Here is a 21,238-nt window from a genome sequence, read left to right on the forward strand (position 1 = left end):
CAATATAATATTATAATATATTATAAAATATTATGTTATATTATATTAATACTTATAATATTATTATAATATAAAATAAATATTATAACATTTTGTTTATAATATATTTTATTATAATTATATAATAATATATTTAATACTAATGTTGTAATAGGTCAAACTGATGTTGAAAAAAAACACTCAACATGGTGTTTTGAAAACACTTTGAGAGAAAAACATAACACCATGGTGTTTTTTTTTACAAAAACACAACAATGAAAACACCATAGTATCTAAACGAAACCTTTTTCGTTTGGATACCATGGTGTTTTTTTTGTTGTGTTTTTATAAAAAAACATCATGGTGTTGTGTTTTTAACTTAAAATGTTTTCAAAACACCATGCTAAGTATTTGGTCAATACTAGTTTGACCTATTATAACATTAGTATTAAACATATTATATATTAATTATAATAAATATATTATAAATAAAATATAATAATATTTAGTTTACATTATAATAGTATTATAAGTATTAAATGTAATGCAATATAATATTGTATAATGTATGATAATATTATATTGTACTGTAATGAGTTAAATTATATTATAATTATTACATATTATTTTCAAATAATTATATATTTAATTATTTTGGTATATCAATTTGTTATTGTTATATACTATATTAATTTTTTATAATAATATTATTTTATATTAATATAATATTATACTATTATTAATATAATATAATATTATACTATTATTCATATAATATAATATTATTAATAATGTTAATATTATGTTATTACTAGTATGTTATTAATAAATTAATATTTTATAAATATTTTAATATTATGTAATATAATATGATCTTTAATATGTTAGAGTTTATTAATAGTAATTTAATAATATATTAATAATTTATTATATAAATAAATATTATTATATTATGAGTATATTATTTTTACATTAACATTTGTTAGCAATAAATTATTTTATTATTTAAAATTATTTTACTTTATAATATATTATATATTATAAATAATATATTATATTGGTATATGTCATATTACTTAAATATGTTACTATTATATAATATTTTATAATTATTAATTTATTATAATTTATTTATTAAAAAGTTAATAATGTTATAGTGATTATACTACTGTATAGTAGATTATTATATTATTATTTATTATCAATAACTTTTTTATTATTTGTTATTAGTTTATTTATATTTTATTATTATTTATTTATTATATAATATATTATTAACATATTAAATATTGGTATTTAATATGTTATTATATTATTATATAAGATATTTTATTTATTGTATTTTCTATTATTTAATAAATATTACTAATATATTAAATTAACTATAATATAGTATAGTATAGTATAGTATAATATAATAAGCATGTTGATAATAACTCTATATTAATTACATTTAATATATTACGTTAGATATTATATTAACACATTCTCAAACTCAAAACTAAAACACCAAACTTAAAACACCTAACATGTGTTTTGAAATAAATGTTGTGTTTTTAGTTTGAGGATGATTTAGCTCAAAAAACACCATGGTATTCAAACGCATAGTGTTTTATTTTTAACAAAAACATCATGGAAACAAGTAAAACACCATGGTATCTAAACGGATTCCAATATAGATTTAAGATTTATCTCATTATATGAAATCACAAAATTACCATGATGATTGACATTTTTTACCAATTTACATTCTAATATTGAAGACGTTATCATTGATTAACGAGCACTTGATAGATATTGTCTGGGGGTACTGAACTAATCCCTATTATCAATTCAGTTACAAATATCTTCAACAGTGACATTGAATCCGACATGTTTGATCGAACAATGAATGAATATATTAGTTATGTAGCCTGTTAAATTAAGGTTTTTATTTGCAAAAGAATCCTAGAACCAAACATTGGTAAAGTTAGACGTTTTCCTTCTTTGTTTTTACTGCTAGCTGCACGTATTGTATTTTTTCTAACAAAATAATCTATCTTTGACTGGGTTTTGTATGTAGCAGCCGTCACTCATTAAGCAAGGAACATTCATCATTGTTCCTACTATATTTACGGCTATTAATTAATATAATAAAGTATAATAGAAAATAGTAAATTATTATATAATAAATTATATTATAATATTATTATAATATATAAAATATTATTAACCAATATGTAATAATGATATATAATAATATTATATTAGATAATGTTATATAATATTTTATTATCTTACGTTATAATAAAATTTTATAATATAATATAATTAAATATATTATATATTATAATACAATTAACATATATTAGATATTTAGTAAATTAGTGAATCAAAATTATCCCGCTTTCCTCATGATTGTCCCAAAGTTAAGAATGAGGTAAATTTTGGAGGTTGGGATAAAAAGTTTATATAGAAGTGGAATAATTTTGGGAAAAGTAGGGTTAATTATGCCAATCCCATTGTCCCAATGAATAACACCTTAAAGTGAAATCCTAATCTTGTTGTCCCAATAAATAACATCATAAAGTAATGTCCTAAAAAAATATTTCACTTACCCTAAAATTACACCAACCAATAACCCCCCCATAGAGAATTGGCGGGAATTTCACTTATTCCAACATAAAATCTAAATCAGTACAAATAATGCATGAAAATAATGTAAGTATTTAAAATTAATACAATAGATAAATCAGTATAAGCAGATTAGACTATATACAAACCAATTTATTCAACAGCTTTAAAATTGATACTGAAAGTTTTTATCTCCTTTTTTTTTTTTCTCTACATGATTTTCTATGGAGGATTCTCTTTGTATGTTTGTTTCATGTTCTTAAGGATTATTTACATCCCGGTTCTCTATGATATGTCGTAATCATACGAGTGATCCTAGAGTTGTTGTATATGCGCGGTTAACTCAGAGATTACCTATCGACATTATATGCGTAACCTTAATTAACCCTTAGCTCACCTTCATTAGTGTTATTCGTGTAACCTTAATTAAAAAACACAGAGTTATCCTTATAAATACACAAACTTTGAGGTCAGTTATGTAATTACACTATACCACGAGGGTACTATGAAGTAAACAAATTAAACAAATTATTTTTTACCCAATTAAGAAAGGTTGTTGAGCTTACAAACACTTTAGGATTTCCTTTTCATTTTTGGTAGGAAAATATGGGCCTGGGCCCTGGACAGTCTGTTGGTTGCTCACGGGTCGGGTTCGGGTTTCACCCGCTTCATCCGGAAACCACCGTCGGAAGCTTCTGGTCTTCTCCCGATCAAAGAAAACAATCTCCAATTCCTCGGAAACTTTTTCATCCTAAATTTCTCGGCTTTTTCTGGTGCGATCTGGTAATTCCTCTAAAAAATTTTCTGTCTCTGAGGTTATCGCCTTGTATTTTGATTCGGTTGGATCTTCAGCAAAATTGCTGCTTGATTTGTGTAATTTTATGGATATTATGATTATTTTTATATGCCTTCGGTGTTTAATATTGTTTAATTTTGATCTTGTAGAGAAAATAAAAGTAGAATCTGGGAATGACTTTTTTTCAGTCTCTTGACTCAATTGTAGGGCCGCAAAACATAGAAATAAAATGTGCACTAAAGGAAAAAAAAACCCCCACCCAAAATTAAAATGCATGTCACTGATCCTATAGTTTGGCTAAGTTTTCGGGGAAAAAAGAAAAATCAGTTTTTTTTTTGTAAACCTAGTGCTTGTTATACCCTTGTATAGCATAAAGAGATCACTATGGAGGAAGGAGGCCTTTGATTTATATTGCATTTCTGTCTCTGTTATCTGAAGGAAATTTAACCCAGTAATCTGGTACTAATTTCTGGTGAAATTATTTGTCTATGGATACTTGGATAGTTATTCAGGACCAATCAACTGCTTTATACATACTTATTCATCAAAAGCTTTTCGTGCTCTTGTATCTAACTTTAAAAGAAATCGAAGAGGCTCTTCAAATTTCTTTTCGATGATGCATAAGTTTAACATCAGCTAAATGCACAGAGAAATATTGAAGAGGGACAAATGCATTATGCTACTGGCGATGCCAATTAGTTCGCAAGTTCTGACTATTGTAGCCTGCCTACCCAATTATGTATCAATAAGAATTTCCTGGATGTATTGGGAATTGCATTTATGCACCAATTTTGATTGGTTAGGATGTTCCATGTATTCATTGAAATCTTGGGGGAAGTCTTCGAAGATAAGGCCAATACAAAGGTTGGTTATGTTATTTTGCGTCGGGTGTGTTAAATGATTGAGATATTTAACAATAAATTTTAGTTGGAAGATAGCTCGGTAATGAATTGTATGGGGGTGGAAGTAAGAACTGCAATATGTGCCAAAGGTTGTGCAAGGATGACAAGGCATGTCTAAGGTTTATAGTTGTAGTGGATACAAGAATGGACATGTAACAAGATGAGTTCCAAGTCTACCAGTAATTCTTCAATGATTCTTATGCCTTTTGCACTGAAATATTTGAATCTTTAGATTTATCATCTCGCTTCGTAGATGTTACTGTTTATGCAAAAACTTCTCGAAAGCAGTTTATTGCTGCTAATAACTTCTAACGTGATCCCATCTAATCTTTGACCACTGCTCTTTTACTTCAATTTTCTTGCAGATTGGATTTAGTGGCTTACAATGAGGGAAAGAAGTTACAGGGAAAGGAGCTACAGTTACAGTCCTCCACCAAGGGGTTATGGAAGGAGAGGTCGTAGTCCAAGCCCTGGAGGTCGCTATGGTGGCAGCAGGAGAGATCTTTCAACAAGCCTTCTAGTTCGGAACCTGCATCCTGATTGTAGGTTTGTTCATATGAACTATTTATGCAAGGCCATATTTAGTACTTGAGGCAATCTTTACCTTTTTGAGAAATCTGAAGACAACTTTAGTTCTCCTATCTTTTACATACTTGATTTATTTGACCTATTTTCACCAGTACCTTGTCTTTAAATACAAATATTAGGATGCACACTTTACATTGGTAGAAGCAGATAGAGATAGAAATGACTGTTTGTATGCATCAGATCAGATATTACTTATGTTTTTGTTGAAATTCTGTATAAAGCTTGTGGCATTTTTTGTTTATATTAACATTGGATGATTTTAGGATACGGAAAAGGTTGATACCTCCGCTTTGTATTTCCGCAAGAGTACATGTTTAAGACTAGTTTGGTGATTGTTAGATGTGCATCTGGAGATCTTCTGGATATTGAAAGTGTTGGGCTGTATGAGTATGAACGAGGTTGGTACATTCTCTTTGACCTTTTGACTTGTAGCATGGAGCTTTCCCCTTCTGGGCTAATCATGGAGCCATTGACTAAGAAAAACCAGTCTCTTAGACATGCTACAAGTTGAGGAATCCAGATGGAGACAGTTTAACTATACAGTCCTCATACCTGATGCCTTTGATAATTAGGAAGCCTGCCTGATTCCTTCTCCGAGCTTCTCAATTGACTGATTGGCCATTAAAAATGATGGAGATGAAGAACACTGATTGATCATCCGAGAAGCATTGAGAAAAGAGGGCTTAGAAACTTCACACTTCTCAAGGTTTGAAGATTCACACTTCTCAAAACTCTTTCACTTTAGAAGGATCCTAAGTCTGCATCATGGCGTATGATTCATTCACCGGACAATGTCGTATTGTGATTCAAATACATGTTGTTGGACATGTCAATTCCCAAAATCCTTGTTAGGGTTGGAAAGACCTATTATGGAGATGGACTAGTCTAATTTATCTATTGATAAAAAAGATTAAACATCTTTGAGTCCAAACATATTTAGCCATATATTCAAGTAACAAATTTTCCAATGTAGTACTGTATCTCATTTCTTTTTGCTAATCCAAAGCTAGACTTGAATTGAATAGACGTGAGGCAATCCTAGTAGACCGCAACTTAATGTCTAATAGAGAAAATGTCTCAATTAACAGTTAATACTTCACAGAGGATCAAAGTCACAACACAACCAAGTGTGGTGGCATGTACACCCAAGGGAGTTCTAACCCGTGTTGTACCAAATTATCAACTCGCACATGTAATCCCATGTGTGCTTCAGTCACTTTGAGCCTTAATCCTCGTAAGCAAATGCCCAAAGAAAACAAAGAATCCAACCGAAGGACCATCAATATTTGCTCTAATTTTATGACAAATCACCAACATAAACAAAATGGTCACATGTAAAATAAAAAATAAAGATTTAAAAACACAAATGATAGTGTTCTTTGGCTTTTAGCCTACATCCCCTAGTGAAAGAGTAAAACTTCATTATTAAATGATCAGTAAAGGGTGAAGAGATCTCCATTTCTTATGCCAAATTATGTCTCAAGTATCACATGCAATGCCCTCAGACAATCTCTGAATCTTATAGAAAGAACCAATTAGAGAGCCTAATTAAATTTACATGAAGTGCAAGGTGTTACACATATGAGAAATCTGGCTTTAGAGGCTTGTTGTTTCAAGAGTCATGGCCAATTGCCATTTTGGTAGGAGTAAGATTCTAATAACATCAATTTAGTTGTCAGCTGTATGTTGACAAAGAGTCAATACCAACCTTGATCCAAATAACCCTTGGATTCAAATAACCTTGTCCTTATATTTACTACCAACAGGGTTCATAGTGCTTATCCCCTGTAACCACCTTTAAAATATGTCAAATCTGTAGAAATCACCTTTCAGTTTTTTTATACATAAATCACCATATAAGTGACTTTAGCTTTCAATCAACCGCACGAGGACAATGTTTGTTCAACTTTTACCCCTAAATGCCGAAAATACCTTCCTCCCTTCTCCCCCTCATCCACCCAACACCCACCTCCACCCTTCTCCCTACTCCCTCACCTCCGCTCTCATTCTCCATTTAAACCTGGTTGAGATGGGGAGGAGGGAGAAGGGTGAGATGGGACGAAAAAGAAATGGAGGATAGGTGGAAGAGGAGGGAGGAAGATGAAAGTGAAATGGAGAAGATAGGAGGAGAAGTTGTGGAGGAGGAGAGCGAGAAGGGTAGATGGAGCAGGAATAAGCATGGATGATGGATGGTGGAGAAGAATGGCGGAAATGGGACCGAGGAGGAAGAGGGCGGAAATAGGATGGAGGAGGAAGAGGGCAGAGGTAGGATGGATGAGGAGAGACAAGGGAGAAGGATGGTATTTTGGGCATTTCGGATAAAAGAACAAAAATTGTTCTGTGGTGGTTGATTGAAAGCTAAATCCACTTACAATGTGGTTTCTTTATAAAAAACTTGGAAATGTGGTGTTTACCAATTTGGCCTATTTTAAAGGTGGTTTTTATGAAAATACCCAAATTAGTATTCTTATAAGACCTTGCATAAAACTGACCAACTTAACACTGACTCGGTCTCAAACAAGAAGCTCCCATATAAGTACCGACCAAAGTGAACAAGGTTCTAGGTTATTTTGATCTCTAATTAGTGTCACAAAATAATAGATCTCCTCATTTACTCAAATTCACATGAAACACCCCGCTCTAAAATTTGCTAGCTTCTCCCCAAGAGCCGCATCAAGTGTAATACATAACAATCAATTCAAAATAGTGCTTGAACTTGACAACTGATGGAGAATTTGTCAACATATGGGCAAATTGTCCGTGAACTAAGCACTTTCCTTGGTCACAGCTGACCGATTAGACGATACGATGACGACTACCATCGTACACCACAAAGTGGGATGTTAAGAAGTTTAACTTTGTATCAATTCCTCAAAGTGGAATGTTGAGAACCTTAACTCTGATATCAATTTCAACGGAAATGGGACAAAGGAGGAAGAGGGCGGAAATAGGATGGAGGAGGAAGAGGGCAGAGGTAGGATGGATGAGGAGAGAGAAGGGAGAAGGATGATATTTTGGGCATTTCGGATACAAGTTGAACAAAAATTGTTCTGTGGTGGTTGATTGAAAGTTAAATCCACTTACAAGGTGGTTTCTTTATAAAAAACTTGGAAATGTGGTGTTTACCAATTTGGCCTATTTTAAAGGTGGTTTTTATGAAAATACCCAAATTAGTATTCTTATAAGACCTTGCATAAAACTGACCAACTTAACACTGACTCGGTCTCAAGCAACAAGCTCCCATATAAGTACCGACCAAAGTGAACAAGGTTCTAGGTTATTTTGATCTCTAATTAGTGTCACAAAATAACGGATCTCCTCATTTACTTAAAAATTACATGAAACACCTCGCTCTAAAATTTGCCATCTTTCTCCTCCAAGAGCCGCATCAAGTGTAATACATAACAATCAATTCAAAATAGTGCTTGAACTTGACAACTGATGGAGAATTTGTCAACGTATCGGCAAATTGTCCGTGAACTAAGCACTTTCCTTGGTCACAGCTGACCGATTAGACGATACGATGACGACTACCATCGTACACCACAAAGTGGGATGTTAAGAAGTTTAACGTTGATATCAATTCCTCAAAGTGGAATGTCGAGAACCTTAACTGTGATATCAATTTCAGCCTATGGAAAGTATGCATCAGTGTTATTGAGGCGCAAAGCGCAATGCGGGGCGCAAAGGTCCCTTACGCGCACCATGCGCAAAGCGCACAACAAGGCGCGCGCCTCACTAATTGAGGCGCATAACTCAAACTATTATTTACCAACATCATAAGACAGAAACATATAAGCAACATATTAGTTACCTACATCCAAAATTATGAGAATATCAACTTAAATCATCAAATTATGCTAACTGAATTTTTAAAGTAATAAAAAAGATACAAGAAACATGTATTTAAATCATCAAATTAAGTGATTAACAATTATGAGCATATGTTTATAAATTGTCACATAAAAGACTAAGAAATATAATTAACAAACATGACTGTTCATAATTTTCTAGTTAGTATTCTTAATTGATATTTGCTACTTAGCATGAAAAGATGAAGAATGAATGTAACAATTACATATTTACATGTTTATAATTTGCTAGTTAGCATGCTAATTAGAGAATGAAGTTACAATTAGCAAACAAGTATACTAAATTACTAATTATTGTTTCCTTTTTATAGGTTAAACATGAAAAGATGAAAATAGATTAGCAACTAGTAAGAAAGAGTATATTACATGATATAAATATGTAATTATGTAAATTATTTAAAAAAAATAGAAGAAAGAGTATGTTACATAACGCAGGTGTGAGGCGCACGTGAGGCGCGCGCGAGGCGCACGCGAGGCGCACGCGAGGCGCGAGCGAGGCGCGAGCGAGGCGCAAGTGAGGCGCACGCGAGGCGCGCGCCTCGCTGCGTGCAGCGCCCCGCCTCGCGTGCGGGGCGCATTTCCCCCAGGCCGAAGCGCCCCGCGCCCGGGCCGAGCGCATTTCTATTTGATGGAATCTCATCGCTATTTTGACACGACGGATTTAGAATGGCTTTATTCAGGAAGTTGAAGAAAATAGCTATAGTGTCTGAAGAGGATCGGGGTGAGTTAGATGATAAACTGTCACTGCAATATGATCATCTTTAACGAACGAAGTTTTACGAGTTCTTATAATAGATCAACAGCTGACATGTGGCCAAGTTGGAGGATTTCTATTTGATGGAATCTCATCGAGATCACACCAAATTAAGTGTACACGTATGCACACGAGGGATCTAACACCGTGTTGGACAAAATTGTATAACTAGCATATGTAACTTCGCATGCGCTCCACGTTGAGCCCCAACTCATGTGAAAAAAAAGTCTTGAGACGAACAAATCTCCAACAAAGGTCTATCAAACCATGTGCTCTGTTAGGGTTGCGAAGACCCATTAATGGAGATGGATTATGTCAATCTACTTGGACCCAATTGACTCAAAAGGATAAACCCTAATTGAGTCATGGGTCCTAGTATATTTTAACCATATATAAATCTAACTCTTAACTCGTTGCAAATTTGGGGCTAAATCTCGCCTCATGTTTTTTGCTAAATCAAACCTACACTTAAATCGAATGGATGAGAGCCACTCCTTGCAATACCAACCGGACGACATTACTAGATATGCATGTTTATGTTATATGCACATGCATATATACACACAGATGTACCAATTAATCACGATAGTGAAAAATAAAAACATGTATGCATGGATGTGCAGATGTACCTACCAATAACATTGATTAAAAACCATTTCATATATGTGCAGCCATGCGGATATACATATCCTTGAGCACACTGTTAGTCATTAATTTAAACTGATATGTGCTGATTTTTCCCAGTATTTCATTAGTCATCCTGTGAATTATGTTGTTCATTGTCTCCTGTTAGTTCCTGCTCTACGTGTAAGGATAAAATCATTTTTTCACTGTGCTGTCAGGATAAAGATCAGTGAGCAATTTGCTTTGCTAAGTCTCATTGCCTTTCCTTATGTTTACTGCATATAAGATTGATGAGCAGTTTATAGAGCAGAAGTAGAACCTCAACTACTAATGATACAAGATAATCTTCTTGGTCTTAAATTGGAATCCCAGTTTTGTCTGACATGCATATTATGTGCTCCTTCGGTGTTTAATGTAGATGCATGATATTATACATCACTTTCTTCGATGGTTTATGATTGCAGGCCTGAAGATCTTCGCAGGCCATTTGGACAATTTGGTCCTTTAAAGGACGTCTATCTGCCGCGTGATTACTATACAGGGTAAGCTGGTTGTTCAGTTTTCTTCCTGTCGGCCTATTGGTGTAAAATATATAAGTGATTTCTCGTTCTCTGTTAGTCTTCTTCCACTTTTTCCCTATTATCTTGTATTTGTTGATGCATTTAATTTTATGCGACTTTCCTATTCCGTTTCCTTTTTTCATATTTATTTATGTATTTTCTAAAACATTGCAGAGATTGATGTGTTTATTCAGTTGTTGTTTTCTGATTTTTTTTCTTACTAGTTGAGATGCACGTGCAATGCACGTGGTTGAATATCATGATTATTTAAATTGATAACAATAGAGTAAAAATAAAAAAAAATAAAGTTTTTTTATGGGATTGATCAACAACTCAATAATCTCTCTTAAATAAAATATTATTATTGTTTCCTTCAACCCAGACTGTGGCTACGTGATCTACTACTTGTGAGTTATAAACACATTAATCTAATACAACACATCTATTTATTAGTATCTTGAAGTCTTCAAAAGATGAGTGATCATTCAATTTGTAAAAAAAATTTGCATATGAATTCACTTGCAATATGTCCATTAAACTTTTAGTTGGGGTTTGACTCATTCACAATAACTTTTAGTAATTATTTCACTCATATTTATATTATCTAATATTCTCATTCAATTTTATAGCTGATTCTCTGTATCATAGAAGTAAAATTGAAAGTATGAAGAATTATTTTCTTACGAAATTAGAATAAGAAGATTATGATAGATTTCGCTATGTGCTCTAAATATAAATTTTTTTTTGATACAAGGTCCCTATCAAATCTTACCCTAAACGATGTGAATAAAAAATACTATTAGAACTCACTTGTCTAGGAATTATATTTTATATAGGATACATAACTCTTCTGGTATATCCATATCTGTTAAGTGGATTTTGTTATTGTGAGAGCAACATGTTAGATGTTCGTATTCAAACTTTTTAACTCTGTAAAAGATACAAGAATTTGGAGTGCATAGCTTATATATCGTAACGAACATATTGATTCATGAAGAATTTTTCCTAATAACGATATTATTACATCGATATTACTATATATGACATTTTAAAATAAATTATAAAGTATATATATTGAAACCTCAATGCTTATAGTCAGTAGTTGGGCTCCACAAAATATGTTAACTTTACATTGTAGTTTGCTATTTATAGTATTGTTGGCAATGTCATTACCTTTCCTTTTTATCTTATTATTCACACTTTTTTGATGTTAGTTTTCTTTTGCTAATCACTCAATTGGCTATATTTAGTTTTTATAATATCAGAGGTTGAATATTCTCTTCTACTTAAGAAGTGTTGATATAATTTTTTAAAATAATATATACACATAGTAGCAATAGTATATACTTCAGTTCAACTCAAAAATTGGTTTGAAGCCATTTAGAATGAGGTCCTTTCTACACTAAAATAGTGATATAGTGATTACAGAGTCTAAAAGTCAAAGAAGAAATTTCTACAAAGAAAAAATAATTTAATGTGTTAAATTAAGAAGTAATTTGTAAATTATACATAGACAGTGCAGATAGCTATAAAAAGTAATGTATATATCTTCATAAAAACTTCATAGTGAGTGACCAACTATAATCATCCTAATTTAAACATAATTAATTATTTTTTTAGTTACTAATTTGATACGCTTAACTATGAAATAAATCTCCAGCAAAAATAGAAATTGATATTGTATTATACTGTAGGTAAATAAATAAATGTTATTAGAACTCCTCTTTATATTAAAATTTAAAAGTAATAATTTAAATTATTAAGCATCAAATATTAGCTCATGTGAGAAATTAAAGTAATCTATGGTCTATATACATTTATAGTCAATCAATCAAACGTATTAAATTTATGATGACCATAGTCAAAATTATATGGTGGGTTCACATTAAATATAATTTATAAAAAAATAGTACATTAAATCAAAAACTTTTTAACCACTATATAGATTATCTGAAATTTTTTACATATATAAACTATATTGTCTAGGAATAGTGATGTGCGCACTTAACTATGGTCTAATAATCTTATCGTCATTGTTTCTTTCAATCCAGTCTGGTCTACTATTTATGAGTTATAAACATATTAATCTAGTACAACATCTCTATTTATTAGTATCTTGATGTCTTCAAAAGATGGGTGACCATTCAATTCGTAAAGGAATTTTTATATAAAATTTTTGCCTATATAAATTACACTGCCTAGGAACAGTGATGTGTTGTACACTTAACTATAGCCTAATAATCTTAAGAACGACTTATTTTTTAATATCATCATTAATTAACGTATTTATGCATTACACTAAAAACCTATGATGCACAGATACGGATACGGGACACGGATACGATACAGACACGGATACGGGATACGGCAAAATCCAAAAAAATAGGATACGGGGATACGGCAAGGAATTTTTTAATTATTATTATATATAGAAAATTTATAAAATTCAACTAGCAATCTAAAATATGAATCTATCACAAAGTAACAAGTTTGTAAACAAAAGGAATTGAAGAAAATACTGATTCTATCACAAAATAACAAGTTTGCATACAAAAAAGAATTAGAGTACATACTCATTCTATCACAAAATAAAAAGTTTGTAAACAAAAAGTACATCAAGATGAAGTGGAAGCTAGTCCGGTGACTTTTTTTCTAATTATACTAATTAATAAATTGTTGCTAACTGACTTTGTTTTTCTTTTTGCATATTATACTTGAGAGTTAAGTAGCAACGAGCAATAATAAAGGATCAATTACAAATAGACCTATTGTAGTTTTATGTTTGCAATTGGCAAACACACCCAAAGTGAATTTTTTGACGCTGAAGATCAGTAAAAAGGTTTGTGGGAGGCTGATAGACCCCTCAAGTGCTAAGTTTTTGGCTTTAAGAAGATTGCAAAATCCACCAAGGGATCCATTAGCCATAAATAGAATTATATAGGATCTATATGTAATTGGATGGTACTAGGGGGGCTTTGCAATTAATCTTACACGCAAGTACGCAAATGTCTCAATTAATTACCCACAAATTTCCCAACAATAGGACTTCATGATGTACTAAAATTCAGTATAAGCAAAAACCATTAGATAAAGTATCAAACTAAGGAGTAAAAACTTTGATTTTTACTGAGGTTAACATTTGCAATCATCATCCCTCTTTAATAAAAACGAAAATTGTATTTTAAAAAAATAAACCAATTTCTGTAATTAAAAAATAAAACTAAACAAATTGAGAGATTGAGGCTGTACAATTTCTGTAATTAAAAAAATAAAATTGAAATTTACCGTAATCTCTCTCAATTGAGGTTGTACAGTTAGCTGAAGAGTGAACTTGAAGCCCCAAGCCGCATAAATAAAAAAATATATAAGTCTTATCAAAAAAAGTTAAGCGGCTGAGAGATTGAAGCCCCAAGCCGCATAAATAAAAAAATATATAAGTCTTATCAAAAAAAGTTAAGCGGCTGAGAGATCGGAGATTGAGAGAGAGAGAGAGACGGAGATTGGGACAGATCGAGAGAAAGAGAGAGAAGATGAAAGAACGAGAGAGAGAGAGACGAGAGAGAGAGAGAAGACGAGAGATCGAGAGATCGAGAGAGAGTAAGAGATCAAATCGAGAGAGACAGAGAGACCAGAGACCGAGACAGAGATCTTACCGAGCGCGGGACGAGCACGAGCTCTGATCTCCGCGAGGGCAAGCGACGAGCATGAGACGAGGGCGAGCGACGAGCAAGAGACGAGCACGAGCACGAGGAGATGGATGAGCACGAGCTCTGATCGACGGCGAGCGACGAGCACGAGGCGAGGACGAGGAGATGGATGGATGAAGACGAGGAGAGCGCTCAGAGCGGCGGGACTGAGGACCTAAGGTAAGTGAAGAATGAAAATTAGGGTTTACCTTTACCTTTTGGTTTGGGTTTCGGGTTCGGGTCGTCTTCAGCGCTTTTCTTTCTTTTTTACCTGCGAATCCAAGCCGTGTCCAGGCTCTCTTTGACCGTATCCTCCTTAGCTTGACCATTGACCCGTGTCAGACACGGGTTAACTGTGTCTGACTCAGACACGGGTTGACCGTGTCTGACACGTGTCTTGCACGTGTCGGGACGAATCCGTGTCTGATTCGTGTCAGACACGGATTCGTGACCCCTGGGGGAGTATCCGTGCTTCATAGCTAAAAACACAATAAAAATTTAGAAAACTACAAAAGAAACACCCTAAAAAATTTAAAAATTATAAAAAATACCCTAAAATTTTGTAATTTACAAATACACAAAACTATTAAATATTACATTGAAATCAAGAAATTACAAAAATCATTAAAAAATTTCAAACTTTGGAGATTTGCAATGTGCTAAACTTTAAGGGTGTTTTCTCTATAAATTTAAAATTTAATAGATTTTTAATCATTTATGTTCTTTTTAAAAAAGTTACGGGTAGTTTTGACCATTAAAGGTTTTACCTAAATCTATACTTTTAAAGTGAGTATGATATTTTTTGTAAAATTTTAGTTTTCTAGGGGTTAGTAATTTTGTATATTCATTTTTGTGTCCATAGGTTAGAAATTCTCATGGTATTTTTTATAAATTATGAATTTTAGGGGTTTTTTATAATTTTTTAAACTTATAAGCCTTTTCTACAAATTGTAAATTATTTATAGACTATTTATAATTCATATGCTTTCAATTTACTAATGAGTTTGAAATTCTCATGGTGTTATTTATAAATTTTAAATTTTAAGGTTTTGTTTGTAATTTTTGAAACTTCAAAGGTGTTTTCTTTAAATTATAAATTATGTAGGGGATATTTGTAATTCCTATATTTTCAATGCACTATTAGGTTAGAAATTATCATAATTTTTATAAATTTACAATTCTGAGGGTTTTATTTTACAATTTATAAAAAGTTCAGTGTGTTTATTGTAAATTCCATAAATTTTTGGGGGTTGTTTGTGTTATTTGTAGGTTTTTAGAGTGTTTATAAGTTTGAAATTTTGAAGGTGTTTTTTATAAAATTTGAACTTTTAGGGGTGTTTTTGTAATCTTTAAAACTTACAAGATATTTTCTCCAAAGTTAAAAAACTTTTAGTTTCTAGCTAGCATATATATTTTTAGATTTCTCACTGAATTGAAATTTTAAAAAACTTACAAGATGTTTTTATAATTTTCAAGATATTATAATAAAATTTTAAATTTGCAGGGGTGTTTTTGTAATTTTAAAAAAACTTAGAGGATTTTTTTTACAAAGTCCAAAAATTTTTAAATATGATAAATCATTTTATCCAATAACATGATAAGTCTCATTTTAAATATGATAAATCATTTAGTTACTAATTCAAAGAAGATAAGATAATTAGAATAGATTAGGATAACAATGTAATATTTAAAAAAGTTGAGGGTAATACTAACCATGAAAAGATTTTTCCGAACTCGTACTTTTAAAGGGAGTATGAAAGTGAGATCGTCAGATTTTGTTTATTTTTATTATTAATGTTATGCATTCTGTCTAGGCTTTTCCCTTTGTTACATTTTTAGTTGGTTTACTGTGTATGTGGCTTGCATTCAGCAGTTTATTTTTTTTAATCTTAATTTGAACTCGCATATTATTTTGTAGGGAAGTTTTGTTACATTTTTAGTTAGTTTACTGTGTATGTGGCTTGCGGTCAGCGGTTTATTTTTCTATCTCAAATTGATGTTGCATATTATTTTTAAGGGAAATGGCTTGCTTATTAATTAAAAGGTATAAACTGATTAGGGATTCATTTATCTAATCTTTTAGCTAGAATGTCTGTCAGTTAGAACCGTTTGGGCCATACCCTGGCTTTTAAATTGTTTAAATAGTCGAGTCTTGGGTATACGTAGTGCCAACTTTTTATAGGCCAAATTTGGACTACTAAGAAGAATCGGACACAAATTCAGACCTCTGTATGCCTTGTCAAACTCAGTCCATTGCCGCTCATTTGTCCCCGCAAACGAACTTAACGTTCAGGGTATTTTTGTGGCCAACCCAGGTTCATCATGGGACATAGAGTGCCTACATGTAGAAAATTATAGGTTCCTCACAATCTACATTTGTGTCAAGGAAATCGATGGGGGTCATCTGATCATGGTCTAATAATTCATGTGTTGATCTAGATGAATTTCGTGCTATCACTTGTTAGCAGCCCACCACGTAATTTGGTTTGTGAGATCAGACTTTAAGTTTGTACTTAAGCACGATGTAGCGTTTACTTCTTATGGAAGTATGTAGTAATATACTATTCTTTTTAGATTTGAAAAACTTTTATGGCAGTGGCTGTACGAAACTGTACTTTTATGGTTCCAAACCTTGAATAGTTATTCTCCACTGGGGGCAGTTGACAGTTGACCATCTATAATTGCTTCTGAATTGCTTATTGAATATTTTTATCAAGGTTTTGGGATTTAACAGTGAAACATTGAGTTTGAAGATATCAGCCAAGTCTTGGTCCCTGGTAGTGGCATGTGGGATGGGAAGAAGTTGGGTTGAAAGTTACACATTATGAAGATATTCAAGTCTTGAAGAAGAATTTGAAGTCAACTTTTATACCCAATTCAAAATTCAGGTCAGCGACCAAGTGAAGTATCAAAAGTACTTCCTTGCATACGGCCTTCCAGTTTTCTCAGTTTAGCAATATCTTTGTGACAGTCCCATGGATGTTAGTTAGTAAGTCAATATACTAACATTGTTCTTAATTTGTGTTGAAGAGAGCCTCGAGGATTTGGTTTTGTCCAGTATGTAGACCCTGCAGATGCGGAGGAAGCCAAGTATGAAATGGACAGGCAGATATTTTTCGGCAGGGAGTTGACTGTTGTATTTGCAAAGGAGAGCAGAAAGAAACCAGCTGAGATGAGGGCTAAGGAAAGAACGAGGTATGTATGTGACCACGTGTCCACAGTCATGTTCGGTTTTGTACTTGTGCGACGAGCATTTGTTATCTACTATGTAGCTGCCTAATTAATGAGGACAAGAAATGACAATATTTGGTTAGTTAATATATTTTTGAATTTTGAACTCTAAAATTTGAATTTTGAATTTTGAAATTTAAAATTTGAATTTTGAATTTTGAAACTTAAAATTTAAAATTTGAAATTTAGTTTAATTTTAGTTGAGTGATTTGAGGGATTGTTGTTTGTTTCTATTTTTATTGCACGTTGTGTGCACGTAGTTTTTTTTTTATAAATAAGGTTGTATGAGACTATTAAAAATCAATGAATTATTGAATGAAAAATTGCATTAGCTAAAATCTGGTGTGAAGCCTCGGGTGTGAAACCTAGGCCTCGGGTGTGAAACCCTAGGTCGTTCCCTGTGTCCTCTTCCTCCAGTCGCCAAGCATTCCCTCGTCTTCCCCACGTCAACAATCAGGCAAACCCTCATCTTCCTTGCAACCACCAGATCCACACTCAGCTCGCCCCTGATCTCCACCTCCGCACCATCAGCGCCATCATCTCCTCCCAAGCAGTCGCCCTACTCCCACTGTCACCGAGCCTCCTTTCCCAACAACTGCCGCCTTCATGTACACCAACTGTTTGGCAAAATTCTCCACCAGAACAATACTACCACAGCCGCTTACCACAAATCATCACATCGCTATCGTCCCGTCAACCTTACCGACGCCGTCACTCTAGTCGCTGCTCAGAATCGCCGACACCTTCGTCGTTCAGATTCGTCACCACGTCGTCATTAGTTCAACACCGTTGCACTCGTCGTCGTCAGATCTCCGCCTCGTCGTCGTCGTTCAGTTCACCGTTGTCGTCGCCCCACCTCTAGAGGTCTCTCACGTCGAGTTTGTTCAGACCGACGAAGGTTTCCTTTTCTTTCGTCCCTTATTTTTCTGTTGATTTTATTTTGTTAGTTAATTGCATGAATAATACATCTCTAAACTCTTATCATATATTCACTGTTTAAAGTATAATTGTGACTTGAGAGAAACTGAACATGTGATTGTTAAAACTTGATATTGATTGTAAAACTTGTGCAATGATAATGAATATTGCAATTAAATTATTCGAGATTGGGATTGTTTATGACTGTCGATGCAAATCTTATTAAAATCCATCTGTCACATTAATTGTTTTTAAATTAATTTCCTACCGAATATTATGAATTTTGGCGAAACGGTGTTTTGTTCAAATTAGATCGCTGATTCCGATAGACCCTCTCCCCCGTTTCGCATCACTAATTCTGACCGTATACTACATTTATATAGGAGCCGATCATATGATTATCGGTCACCACCAAGACATTCCCGCTCCCGTTATTCCCGATCCCCATCACCCCGTTATTCCTGTTCGCCATCACCTAGATGGAGAGGTTATTCAAGGTATTGTTTTGCGTTACGAGTTTATCAAACTATGCACTGCTTCACATTTTTTCTTTGAATCATTTGCAGATCTGTTTCTCCCCGAGATGGAAGGTATTATCGCGGTCGGTCTCGCTCTTATTCTCCTTCCTACAGAAGGTCAAGGAGCAGGAGTGAAGAATATGCAAGGAAGCGACGTCACAGAGAAAGGTCTCTTTCAGTAAGCCAGTAAGCTGGTAGCTGGTAGATATCTAAGCAGCAGTGATGTTGTTGGTTCTCTACTACATTCTTATATTTGAATTTAGTAGCATATAATGTACGCCAATGACTGGGAGTTGTTACGCATCGTAATTCGTAAGTGTGGAACTTGGCTTTTGAGTCCCTAGTATATGGTATCGGTCAATATCTTTTATCAGTATAATTGAGCTGTGATAGCTTTGATTCATTTTCTGTGATTCTGTTCGGAGTTTTCTTTGATGTATATAAGACCTGACTTTCCCCCTCATCTTCCCTTCTTGGGTAACGAATTCAGTTGTTGGATTTAAGGCCTATTTTCTCCTCCCATCAATATTTATCGATTCGGTGGCTTGGTCTTGATTACTTGTAGGATTACTGTGTTGTAGTTTCTCAGTCTTGGTCTTGATTACATCGAGAAGGTAGCTACCTCAAATTACCTAGAACGTCACTTTGTTTGAGTGGATTCCAGGAGGGCGGTAGATTAGTCGTCACCTTCGCATAGTTTCTGGTTGATCTCTACAGTGCTGTAGCTGCTCGTATCGCCTTCCCTCTTGAGCGTTTGCGGGCTACACATGTAGATGCCTAGACCTTTCAGAATGTTTGGTTTCGTATTTTCGATTCTTCATGATTTGAACCAATTTATCGGGTTTTCAACGTTAGCGTTGCTTGACGATGGGGCAACGTGCGGTCAGGACTGAAGCGCATCGAGCTGTATTTTTTTTCGCTGGGGCAGCTGAGTACAAAATTTTGTCAGTATGTTGCAGATAGTAGCTGTCCGTCTCTTTATGATGGAGGAGGATCACTCTTGTATGATTCAGGGCACGGTGGGCACCCCATTTATATGAGCGTGTGGATCGTACACATTCCAGATCCAATTATGCAAGTGGATAACGCATTATGCAGCGGGTTGTACCTAACATTTAATGTAGTCGATCCTCACCTCAACAACCAAGGACCTTAAGCTCAATATATTCGATGTTTTTTGTTAGGCTCCAACCCAGCGTCATTTGCAGCGCTATTTTAGCGGTGATGAACAGCGCGACGCCATATTTGGCGTCGCACTGTTCATCACCGCATTACTGTTCATTTATTAATTTTTTTAACCTTATACTTTTATGTATTTACAATTTGACCCCAATTGTTTTATTAAATGTATAAAACAATCCCAATAATATTTAAATTTTATAATTTTATCTAAATTGTATAATTTGGACAAAATAAATTATTTTTTAAAATTAAAAATAATGCTAAAATTTAAAAGACATTATTATTAATTATAATATTAAAATCTAGATATTAAGTAAAGTCCCATGAAATATAAAGAGCAATCCTAATACATAATTCAAATATAAATTACATATCTGAAATACATAACATATAAAAACTGACAAGCATAATATAAAACTTCGTTAAAATAAAACATAAAATACAAACTAAACATGGAACATTTCCTGAGATGGACAAGCAACTCTCAATAATCTGGTAGATCGACGCCAGAGTGTCCAATATCATTGAAATAATTGCCAAAATTAGAAGCAGACCCTTGTTCTTGTTGATTTCTTTTTTGTATTATTTTAATCTGTTGAGCTCGAACGTACTCACGCACGTTTGGATCAGCAATGGAATTCAAATCTTTCATTATAATTTTCCATTCATCTCTATCTTTTTTCATGGCTATCTTTTCTCGTTCGATATCAAACGCTACTTGCCTGTCCAAGCTCGCCTTGTCTAACCTGTCTATAAGTCGGTTGCTGGAGGTCTCGATGGAGTTCACTACACTTGACTCATGATCATCATTTTTCCTTTTCAATTTAGCTTTTTTTACCCCAATAGGTTGTCCAGATGGAGTAAATGATGACAGTCCAGGAGATGTTGATATAGGAGATTCCGGAGTGGGATTATCTGATTGTGACGAGTCGAAGTTCACACTTTGGGATTGTCTTCGACCAACTTGTCTTGCTGTGGGGACATCATCTTTGAATTTTTTGAAATTTTTAACCAT

At 33.3% G+C, this 21,238-nt stretch overlaps 2 protein-coding genes across 3 annotated transcripts; one reads left to right on the forward strand and one right to left on the reverse strand.

Moving 5' to 3' along the window:
• On the forward strand, nucleotides 3,268–19,414 carry LOC109820071 (serine/arginine-rich SC35-like splicing factor SCL30A). 2 transcript variants are annotated; one of them, XM_020386137.1, is made up of 6 exons: nucleotides 3,269–3,375; nucleotides 4,656–4,836; nucleotides 10,593–10,670; nucleotides 17,405–17,569; nucleotides 18,907–19,020; nucleotides 19,090–19,414. In XM_020386137.1, exons 2-6 carry the CDS (start codon nucleotides 4,676–4,678, stop codon nucleotides 19,229–19,231), a joined length of 660 nt encoding a protein of 219 aa, XP_020241726.1. In that variant the 5' UTR covers nucleotides 3,269–3,375; nucleotides 4,656–4,675; the 3' UTR covers nucleotides 19,232–19,414. The 2 variants fall into 2 exon arrangements, with proteins under 2 accessions (XP_020241727.1, XP_020241726.1); XM_020386138.1 differs by lacking the exon at nucleotides 18,907–19,020 and having other exon boundaries at nucleotides 3,268–3,375.
• LOC109820950 lies at nucleotides 20,708–21,238 on the reverse strand. Its single transcript, XM_020387147.1, has one exon. The coding sequence runs from the start codon at nucleotides 21,236–21,238 to the stop codon at nucleotides 20,708–20,710; it is 531 nt and encodes a 176-aa protein (XP_020242736.1).

The sequence above is a fragment of the Asparagus officinalis genome, chromosome 8 (genome assembly GCF_001876935.1).
Source record: "Asparagus officinalis chromosome 8, Aspof.V1, whole genome shotgun sequence".
Taxonomy (NCBI): domain Eukaryota; kingdom Viridiplantae; phylum Streptophyta; class Magnoliopsida; order Asparagales; family Asparagaceae; genus Asparagus; species Asparagus officinalis.

Excerpts from the sequence above, each read along its gene's own strand:
- LOC109820950 (XM_020387147.1), bottom strand. The coding sequence starts at position 21,238 with ATGGTTAAAAATTTCAAAAAATTCAAAGATGATGTCCCCACAGCAAGA.
- LOC109820071 (XM_020386137.1), top strand. The coding sequence starts at position 4,676 with ATGAGGGAAAGAAGTTACAGGGAAAGGAGCTACAGTTACAGTCCTCCA. Across the intron at positions 4,837-10,592 it reads AACCTGCATCCTGATTGTAG|GCCTGAAGATCTTCGCAGGC; the intron begins GTTTGTTCATAT and ends TTATGATTGCAG. Across the intron at positions 19,021-19,089 it reads AGATGGAGAGGTTATTCAAG|ATCTGTTTCTCCCCGAGATG; the intron begins GTATTGTTTTGC and ends AATCATTTGCAG.